Source organism: Cajanus cajan, chromosome 9 (assembly GCF_000230855.2).
Source record: "Cajanus cajan strain Asha chromosome 9, NIPB_CcT2T_4, whole genome shotgun sequence".
NCBI lineage: Eukaryota > Viridiplantae > Streptophyta > Magnoliopsida > Fabales > Fabaceae > Cajanus > Cajanus cajan.
In genome coordinates this window covers 19,952,123-19,963,642 of record NC_138525.1, presented here as the reverse complement: position 1 = coordinate 19,963,642, position 11,520 = coordinate 19,952,123, and the positions used below count along the sequence as shown (strand labels likewise).

Sequence of the window (11,520 nt, the reverse complement as noted above, 5' to 3'; positions counted from 1 at the left end):
TGGAACGACCCGTTTTGCTTTTGGAACGGCCCGTTCCAAGTTACCAAAACACCCCTTAAATTTTTTTAAAATTGCGAAAATGCCATCAGTAATAAAATTACAAGAATACCCCTATACCTTTATAAAATTTACGAAAATGCCATTGATAATTAATAATAATAAAAATGGGTATTACACAAAAAGTTATAAAATGTTTTTGGTATTTTCTAGGAATGAAAATAGCACTTGGAAGTCTAAGTGTACATGTTGCACTATCAAGGGAGGTGAGCTACAAAGAGCCACTTAATAACCAAGCCTTTTCAAGTGGAAATCACTAAACTCCTTTGTGGTACTTCCAATTCCCCAAAAATTTTCACAAAAATTTTGAATGCTTTTTCACAATTTGTTTGTTTTTGAGACTAAACTAAACGTGAGCAAGTAAAACTACACAAGTCTAGTCGTTTTAAGGCAGCAAATAAACCAATTAAAAGACAAAGAACTTAAAGGAAGCAAGATAAGTAACTAGTCGAGTTCCCTAAGTGGAAGCTTGAAACATATGAAATTTTCAAGCCACTTCCACTAGCACTACACGTGAGATGCTATCAAGGATGTAGATATACCTGACCAGCTTCTTAATACTCCCTCCAAGCCTTACAAATTGGTTTTAAAATACAAAAGAGATTGCAAAATTTAAACTAGCCTAGAAAGCAATAAATGGCGGTTTTTGGTGACCAACTAGTGACGAATTGTTGTGCAAATTTTCCAACACTTAATCAAGTGTTTAATCCGCCACTAATCCTTCAATATGATGCTACTGGACCTGCAAAAGAAACACAACAAAGAGGTTAATGGTGGCTGCCTCACAAGGTGAAAGGAATGGTCACTCAAGTGAAGGAAGTTTAGGAGAAGTTTTGGTCACTAAATTAGGTCAAATTTTTAGGTCTCAGTGTCCAAAATTTTCCTACTCTTTGTTGAGCAATGCTTGATCCTTGAGCAAGGATTTGAGGCCACTTCCAGCACAGGAATTTATTGAAAGAAAACAAGACAAGCAATAAAAGCACAATTTGAAAAGCTTATACCAAAATTAAGAGTAATAGATGTATATGACAAGACTCAAAGATGTTCAACAAGTAAAACTGAAAATTAAGACTCCAAATAAAAGCTAGCACTCAGAGAGAAGAGTTCCTAGATAGGTACTAGAATAGATGAACAAAACAAAAAAGATTTGAAGACAATTGGACAAGTGTAGCAAAAGTAGTAGCCAAAACAATAACAAGGAATCAAGTGGATTTTTCAACTTGTATACCTCTCGGCTTTTTCTTTATAAATTTTTTTCTCTATTTTTTTTTAATTCTTTCTTTTTCCAGTATCAATTAAGAGTCCAGAGAGTATATTTGCCTTTTGTTTCAAATTTTTCAATGATTCCAAGCTATAGAAACCGATAATACAAATCAGCCAAAAATTAGGTTAAATTTCAAGTAACTTGAATAACTAGTGCACTAGTCTTTAGGTTTTTGGTTTGGATTCCTTTTGAACTCTTTTCTTTTTGATCTTTTGAACACTTTAGGCTCTGTTTTATCTCTGTTTTCAGCCTCTATTTTTTTTTAAAAATTTGAATCCACAAAAAGAGTGCACTAGAAGTAGGTTTACACTTGAAATTTTGAGTCACAAAATTTTTTATAAGATTTTCAATGGAATGTGATTTGAAAACTTAAGAACATAATAGAAACCTAACTCTAAAGAAACTTGCTAGGACTAATAGCAAATTATGAACACAATAAGGTAAAAGAAAAAGCACATATAAGTAGGCAAAAGAGAAGCAAAACCGATAGCAATATGTAGACACAAAAATCAAAATAAAACTAGGTTAAACATGCTATTCAAGGAATTTGCAACATATAAAGACTAAACACAAACTTCTAAGACAAAACAAAGATTCAAAACCAAAATCTAAATGTAATGCATGCAGTCCAATCACGGACACATATTATGAATGGAGAGACTCAAAATTAAAATCAAAAACAAGCACAAGCTAATAGGTCCTAAACAAGTTGATTGAGGAAGAAATTCAAGAACAATCAACAATGGATCTATGAACACAAGAACTTCAAAATATAGATTCGAAAATTGAAAAACTCAAACAAGACAAGACAAGAACACACAAACACAAAACGGACACAAAATTTTGAAGAACACTTATCTCCTTGAAGACCTTGCTCTTGATACCAAAATTGATAGCAATCTTAGGAGAAGTGATGGATGATCTTCTCCACGGATTTGCTTAGGCCGGATCTTCTTCAATGGAGACTTGATTCTTCAACTCAAGAACGCTTAGAAGCTAAGAACTCACGGATGAACTCAACCTAGAACTAGGAGGGAAGCATCCAAGCTCAAGCATCAATGGAGAGCACACTTCAAAGAGAAGGATTCTAAGGTGAAATCCTAAGGTTTTGAAGATGAACTCTAAGGGACTTTTGAGAGAGGAAACTCGGCCAATGGCTCACAAATTTCAATTATGATCAAAAGTGAATACAAAAGGTGAAAGAATGGCTTAAGTATGCACGGAATTGTGACCCATAGGTGCCTAAACTAAAGCCTCACAAAATGGCGCCTAAAGTTTGAATTCAAATTTGAATTTTGAATTCAAACTTTGGTGCACATGTGTAAGTCCGAAAATTTAGGTACCAAGGTGCATTTAGGTGTGATTTGAGAGTCATTTAGGGTTAATTTGAGTGGCACATGTTCAGCCACCCAAGGTGCTTAACATGTGACTCAAATGTAACTTAAATGACTTCCAAATTAAACCTAATTTAACCTAATTAGCATACTTTAGTATTCCTTGTATTTTCCTATTCTAATGACCTAATTACATTGGTCAAACAATTACAATGGAAAGGAAAAATTACAAGAATAAAAATGAGCCCAATATTGGGTACCAAAAGCCCAAAGGCCCATGAAGCCCAAAACTAGGCCCAACTAGCCTAAAACCTAAAATGCTACTCTATGTGGTCCAAAATACAAGACCAAAATATATGATACCTATACTAACATGATGTATACAAAACATATGAAAATAGCTATAACAAACTATGGCCCATGAAAAGTTCAACTTGGACCTTCCCAGGCCCATAAGGCCCATTGGGCCCTGACTGGCCCAAACCTTCATGTCTAGCCAACTCCTCTTGGTTCTTTGAGTATGTCACCTCTTGCACTCCAAAGCATGATTCCATCATCCCCTCCCTCTTGAAAAGGATTTGTCCTCAAATCTCGAGGATGAATGGAAGAAGAAAAATTAACACCTACATATAAAACATGCAAGGAATAAGAAGTAACATTGTAAGAGAAAAGATCATGGATCCTAAGAGGAGTCCTAGTATCTAACCTAACAAAGAAAGATAAAATATTAGACTCTCTAGAAATAGGTTCCTCTTCTAAGCATAACCTAGAAGTAAAACCTAAAAATGTAAGAACACTATGACTAAGACAATGAAAAGACTGATTTTTAAACACTATAATATCTTGCCTAAAGTACCCTAAATGGTATCCTAGGCTTTTCCTAAAATATAAAGAAAATACTACTAAAAAACGTCCTAAACAATTTTGGATTTGATTGTTTATTAGATACTCATAGTCATATAATCTATTTTTGTCTTGTAGGGAAGGAAACATATTAAGTTCAAAAAAAATAAGAACTTCCCATAAGATCAAACATAGAATATAGATTATTACAAGTTAGATCTACTAAACAATGTAAACCGAAAATTGGGTGCTTTAGAAAATCCAAAGAAATACTTCCTTCCTTGTGCACCTTCAAGGAAGTAGTATAAGGAGTAACACTAGGAATAGTCCACTCCTTCTTCACTATATCTCTAAGTTGAGAATTCTTGGTTTGAAATTTATTTTGTTTTTCATTCTCAACTCTAAGATAAGTGGCAGCATTAGGACAAGAGTCAAAACTTTTATGAATAAAGAGAGTTCTTTTCAAGTCTTGTTTGGTCATAAAATAACTCTCTTTTGTCACAAATGTCTTAGTGGAGTCCCCTTTATCCACACCCTGTCCTTCTTTCTTTTCTTTGTTTCTTTTCTTTTTCATTTGCTTTTGATCCTCAAACACTTGGGGTGGTGTTAAAGGATTAAAAACAATTTCCTTATTTTTATGAATGAAGGATATTTTGTTAGTGAGGCCATCATGTATAGTTTGTTTATCAAATTGCCATGAGTTGCATGTTGGGCTACGTTTTCATACAAAAGTTGATGTCCAAATGCATGACTGTTAAACACTACTCTATGAATGCTCATTAGACATTTGTAGTTGTTGAGTCTGGATTGAAGGTTTTGTCTATACGATGCCCTAATAGTAATGAAGGTTGCCCTTGGAAACTAAGGGCTAGTATGTCCACTAAGTACAATATATAACAAGTGGGTCATAAAGAAATGGGGTGGTCAACACACATGTATTAATGCAATATTGTCTCAAGATCACAACAAATTGGACTCAGAATTCATTTGCTCTTGCATATTAGGTAACTTTATCTATACATACTTTTCAAAAAATTTAAAATAAAGGTATTCTTCATAATAATGTTAGTATTATTGTTAACATTTCATTTTAGGAATGGTTAGGGAAGATGCTTCCATGTCAATATCCTTAATTCAAGAAAGACTAAGTGGACAATTTAATTATAAGGTTTCCTACAGAAAGGCCTGAAAAGCAAAACAAAAAATCCATTTCAAGAGTTTTTGGTGATTGGAAAGATTCATACGACCTTTTGCCAAGGTGGTTGGATAAAATGCTAGAATGTTGTCCTGGTTCTGCTTATAGACTTGAGACAACAGATTATGTTTCAAATAATGTCGTCGACGCACGTTTTCGCAAGTTTCGCCGTGTGTTTTGGACATTCAAACCTGCTTGTGATGCATTCAACTACACAAAACCCATCATACAAATTGATGGAACATTTTTATATCGAAAATATCGCAACACTTTATTAATCGTTACAACACAAGATGGTAATGCTCGTGTTTTACCAATTGCTTTTGTTGTAGTTGAAGGTGAAACATTAAGTGATTGGTCATGGTTCTTGTCAAACATTCATCGAGATGTAACTACAAAGCAAGACATTTGTTTAATATCAGATCGACACCAAAGCATCAAATCAGTTGTGGCAAATGAAAATAATGGTTGGCAACCACCTTATGGCTATCATGTGTATTGTATTCGTCACATTGCAAGCAATTTCAACCACCGGTTTAAAAATGTGAAACTCAAAGAATAGCTGATTCACATGGGTAAAATATTATTTCCTTCTTACATTCTCTATTTTTATAGTATATAATATGTTATACTATTACCTAATGTTAAATTTGGACAGGCTACACAACTTGCAAACATAACTTTACTAGGAGGCTTGAACAATTTCATGAGATAAGCCTAGAAATTCGTCGATAGATTGATGGGATTTCATTAGAAAAATGGAGCCTCGCCCATGATGACCAAGGTCGCAGATATAGTCACATGACTACAAACTTGTCTGAGGCTGTCAACAAGATCTTAAAGGGTGCTCGTAACCTACCAATAACAGCTCTTGTAAAGTGTACATATGCTAGGTTAGTTGAGTATTTTGTGCAAAGGTTAGGTCAAGCAAATGTGGAGCTTGTCGTTGGTCAACGATATTGTACAAAGTTAATGGATGCTATGCAGAATAACCAAGAGGAGGCAACATCTCATTTTGTTCGAAGATATGACTATGAGGCCACCAGATTCGAAGTGGAAGAAGATTTTAATCCAGTTACACAAAGAGGTGGTCATACTTGGACAGTACTTCTTAATGAACGAAAATGTGAGTGTGGAGCTTTTCATGCTTACAGATATCCATGTTCACATGCCATTGCTGCATGTGCTTATGTTCGCATAGATCCATTGACCTATATATGTTGATGCTACCTATTCAAATGCATATATCAAAGAGGCATATTCTGGAAAATGGTACCCGCATGGCAATGATGACAACATTCGTCCTACCAACGGACCTCACATTGTCCCTGACCAAAGTATGTTGCGTGGTAAAGGCCGTCCGAAATCAATGCGTATAAGAAATGAAATGGATTGGACAGAGTCACAACGAAGACAACGTTGTGGACATTGTAGGGTTGAAGGTCATAATAGAACAAATTGTCCGCAACTAGCATCAAATATCATTAATGACCTAAATCATTAATGTCTATATGGAGTTTTCATCATGTAATATTCAGTTATGTGTGATATTTTAAGTATTTGTTCTTCTGTCTAATTAAGTATGAATTATTTTAAAGGAAATTTAACACACAACAACTGGGACTAGAACGGCCCGTTCTGGTTTTAGAATGGCCTATTCCAGGTTCATTACAGAACGACTACGAAAAAGGAAAAGGAAATATTGTTATTGTGCATTAAAAAATTAAATTTTTTTTAACACTTCATAAAATTTTTTCATACGTACTCAATTTTAATCATCAACATATTTTTCACATGTACAAATTTGTAACTTATAAATTACAAACTATACATGAAAATAACAACATAAAATTCTTTCAAAATTTTTAAAATTTCCTCTTTTCTTCTCTTCCTTTCTCCTTCTCCTTCTCTTCACTTCTTCTTCACACCTTCTCTTCTTGTTTCAAAACACTACTCTCACATGTTATTTAAAGGGAAGAAGCCAGTTGAGAGGAGGGAAGAAGTGATACAGAAAACGTCACCCCCACTGACATTTTTTGTACTAAAAACGTCTACCCTGTTAATGTTTTTTTTACACTTTTCTACAGAAAACGTCACCCTATGCGACGCCTTCCATTCAAACATTTTCGTACACAAATTTTGATTCCTCTGAGCATGAACAGTGTAGAAAACGTCACCCTGTGTGACGCCTTCCTTTCAAACATTTTTGTGCCCAGATTCTGATTCTTCTAAAAAACTGAACTGATTCCTCTAAAAGATGTGCATCATGAACAGTGTAGGAAACGTCACCCTGTGTGACGCCTTCCATTCAAACATTTTCGTACGTGGAATCTGCATGAACAATGTAACCAAAACGTCAAACAGGTTGACGTTTTCCTGAAGTCGTCACGTTTCCTGCGTTTTCTTCACTCCCTCTCACTCCTACGTGTCAAAAAAATTTTAGTTTGGTAATTAGTTTTTTTAAAAATTTATTTTAGCAATTTTAATTTTTTATTATTTATAATGGTCAAAATGCCGAGTTTATGACTATTTGATTGTTTACATGAATTATGTTAGGCTAAAGTTTACCAAATTTTATATAGACGTTTTTCTCAAATTAATCCAAGGTTGAGTTTAAGTTATTTATTTACTATATTTTATTATTATTAACATTTGGCATTTTTAATGAGTAATTAATCTATAACATATTTGATAATTGTCAAATGTTTTTTATATTTTTTATGTAATTTAGGTAATTATTAAATATATATTATATTTTAAAATATATTTTCTCTCTCACAAATATGTAGTTAAAATGAATTTTATTTAAAGAATGAAATTATTTAATTTTAGTTATTTATAATATTTTTCTTTGTTAAAGTTTTGAGCCACATGGAGAAGAAAATTTTAGTTACGTACAAAAGATTCAAATTAGGCTCACCCCAACCTAACCAACTAGGCACTCAGAGCAGGACAAATTTGTTTAAAATGTCCAATAACTCGTTCTAAACAAGTGAAGTCATAAATCATCCTCCGAAGATGGAGTTAACTTGCTTAAGCAAGTAGCTTACTCGCTCTGAGTGAGTAAAGATAGAAAACACACCTAAAAAATCCCACAAGCTCGCTTAGAGCGAGTTACATGGACACTCTAAGTAAGTGTACTTAACCTAAAAACAATTAAAAATGTTATGAAATAAGGTTTCTAGGAGGTCTTTGTAAATACTCAGTACAATTCTATAGAGATTAGAAAGAATTTTTATGAGAACGTTCTTATAATCATGGGTCGATCAAAGATCTCTCTTCATTTGTATAATTTTTAGTCATAAGTGACTAAGTTCTCTACTATTAGAGATTAAGATAACTACTGTACCTATGTAATTTCTTTGTGTTTTTATTTAATAAAGTTTCTATTCAATTAATCATTTTATTTTTATGCTTAATGTTTGTTGTGACCTAATTAACCTCTGCATGATTTTATAATTTTTAATTGAGGTTGAGAAACCCTTTTAGAATTGCGACTTAGATAAAACACTAATAACATTTATTATTATGAATAAGTTAAACCTTATCAATTAACTTTATTTGGTTCTTAACCTTAATGCATGTTGTTTTACAAAAATTATTATGGGATTGAGATTTTTCTTAAACAATATAGAATTTCTGGCAAAATTAGGGTTTAAATATAGTTAAAGACTGTTGAATTAATTGTATAATTTCAACATTGAATGAAAAACTAAGAGGTTTTGCATGGGGAAAGGTAGTGAACCAATATTTGATTATTCTCATTATAAATTTAAACTATTCACAATTTATTGCTTTATTTTATTTTCACTAAATTTAATATTTTTTGTTGAACAATTCTTAATTTTTTTTTAAATCATTTGTTTAATACCAAAATTTCATCAAATAATTATAACTCGATAATTTGAACTTGTATCCAATTTATTATCTACCACAATTGATATATTTGTCAAATGCCTATCAAATATTTTATAATAAAGTTTCTAAATTAAGTTTATCAACTTATCTTTTAAATAGGTGAATTAGTATTTAAATTTATAAAAATTAATGTAACTCTTTAAAAATAATAATGATAAATAAATAAATTTTTATATAATATATGAGAAGGATCCAAAAAGAATCACTTATTATAAGAGTAAGTCTACTAAAATTTATTTTACTTGATAAATTATACTTTATATTAAATTTAAACAATTCAACACTTAAATTATTTTTTTTAAAAATGAGTAGACCAATTAATACTTTTGTGACTCCTCTTTCCTTACAATATAATCATTTTCTAGAGTTTAGATGCATGACGATTTTCCCTTGCAATTCCTTGTGGCAACGTGACTCTCCTCCAACAACTCTTCTCTCGCAATTGGTATTTTTTTTTTCACGTGCATTTCAATTTTTTTTTTTTTGGATGCTCTCCACCCACCTGTTTAATCCAATATTTAAAACGGAGGAAAATCGTGACAAAACTGCATTCTTTCATATTTTTTTTTCTAGCTTGTTTTTTAGAGGACGAGGTATTCAATGTTCATGAAATATTCTTCTTTGGATACCAAGTACCGACTTTGTATATAAGATAACTACTAATTACGTGTTACTAATGAAACTGAAATAATTATTTTTTATCAGGTTTCTTAAAAAAAAATATATAACTTTCCAAGACTATATACGATATGCACTTAACCAACAGGTCAATATGTTCAACAGAAATCAGAAACGGACAACTTAACCAAAACATAGAATGTGAAAAACTTGTACACTATAAGAACCTTAGATTTTTAATTCTAATTCATCCTGCCTTTTACAGACACACATATAATATGTGTTATGATCTAGAAAAATTGAAGGAAACAAAGCATTTGAAACATTAACCAGCATTCATCACCTTGCCACAAAGAGAATGTAGAGCCATCCTACTTTTGAAACCTTCCTCTGTGCACTGTGACATATATATATATGGAACTTAACCAACTCATGCACCTTTGAACCTTTTTTATATACAAGGAGAGAGAAGTGCATGTTGTTAACTTCTCAATCTTTTTTCTCTGTAATTTCCTGCATAACAAGTCTCCTAGACCTATTTGTGGTGAGAAAGCACAAGTAAACATGTCCCTCAAGCTCGTCCAACAGCTCCAAAAAACTAGACTCTTGGTCACAAAATTCCCTCATAACCTGCTTCAGAATCTCACACTTCCCATTCCTCACACAAACTTGAGCAACCACTCTCCTATGCTCCACCTCATCGTGCAACCTCTTCACCATCCTACTCATAGTGTCCAAATCATTGATCAGAATATAAACCCCTTTCGCAGCCACATCAAGTTGCTCACACAGCCTCTCACAAGCTCTCAACCCTATATTTTCACGATCCTTCTTCAAAAACAAACCAACCAAGCTACATAAAATACTAGGCGCTGCCACCAACCCAACCATGCTATGAAAAGCAAACACCAACAAAGCCACAAGAACCACGCTATGTGAAGTAACAAGAGCAACCCCCGCAACGTTCTTGAAAACCCTCTTCATCGTTAATCTCCTTCGAATTTCCCTCCTCATTGACCTTAACCTATGCAAAAGTTCCACGTACTTATCGTGAATGACACGAAACTGAACTGTGTTAACACTCGACAAAGGGTTGTTTTGCAAAGCAAAAGAAGCGAGTTCTCTATACATAGCATCCTTGTTATTATTGTTGTTGGATTGGTCGTTTGCATCGTCCAAAACCATTTTGCTTAGCTTAACAACGCGTGTGATTCTTCGATAAGCAAAACGCATTGAATGGATGGCTTCAAGGATTGTGTCACAACAACGACACGCTTCTAAGCTGGCTTCGAAATATTCCACGAGAAGATGATGCAGCTTCAGCCTCTTCGTTATGTTTGTTATCGTTTCTTGGCGTGGCTCTAGCAAATACTCCGTGAGTTGCATGCACAAAGGAATGGAAGAAGGAGAAGAAGAAGAAGATGATGATGAAGAGAGTGTTTTGGTGCTTGTTTTTCCAATCCTCACTTGTGCTTTGTTGCATATTTCAATGTAGGACTTTGTTCTGAACGCTTCGAGATATTCCTCGTTCACGCTTCGCTTGTTACGTAATCCATCTTCCTCGCATGCTTTACGTGATGTACCTGTTTAATTTGCAAAACCAAAAGCAACAACTTTACCAAACATTCTTTATGATTTCTGAGTTAACAAATAACAAAACAAACATCTAATCGAGAGAAAAAGGGAAGCAAACATATATACATCAAATTAATGCAAAACCTATGTCTAAGTACATGATACTTTATGTTATTATGATGAGAAGAAATTAAATAAACTTACCTGATGTTCTTCGTAGAGAGGAAAGCCACCTAATACATGTCATATCGGGTAAAGAAGAAATTAATATTAATCGGAGACAATGATGGATATATAAGTCTATGTTGTTGTGGGGACTCGAAATCTAATCTAATTAACTGAATGGAGGGATTGTGGCAGCAAAATATATATAGGGAAAAAGAAAGAGAAAGAAGTGTTGTGTGTATTGGTGGATTGGGGAGAAGTTAAGGAGAAAAAGAGAAGGAATCTAGTTGGCAGTTAGCAATACCACAAATGGTTAAATGGCTTTGCTCGCACGTTAACGTACCTCACACGGTGTGTTCTCCCACGTCAACACTAGGCAACTCCTCCCATAAGCTCAATCTACCCATTTTCAATCTTTTCCCACGCAAATTCATTAGACAACTAGGTAACTCTTCTATCAGGTTCTAATTTTTATATTAAATATTTTTTTTTATAATATATGTTTAGAGTTTAACGATCACGGTTCATTGAAAATGTATAATAATTTACAC

The 11,520-nt window shown here is 33.3% G+C and overlaps 1 protein-coding gene across 1 annotated transcript; it reads right to left on the bottom strand.

The window, feature by feature from the left end:
- Positions 1-9,108: 9,108 nt before the first annotated feature.
- Positions 9,109-11,222, bottom strand: LOC109791590 (UPF0496 protein At1g20180). The gene is made up of 2 exons (XM_020350898.3): positions 11,009-11,222; positions 9,109-10,812 (listed from the first exon to the last, which is right to left on the bottom strand). The coding sequence occupies exons 1-2, from the start codon at positions 11,049-11,051 to the stop codon at positions 9,719-9,721; spliced, it is 1,137 nt and encodes a 378-aa protein (XP_020206487.1). The 5' UTR covers positions 11,052-11,222; the 3' UTR covers positions 9,109-9,718.
- Between the last annotated feature and the right edge of the window lie 298 nt (positions 11,223-11,520).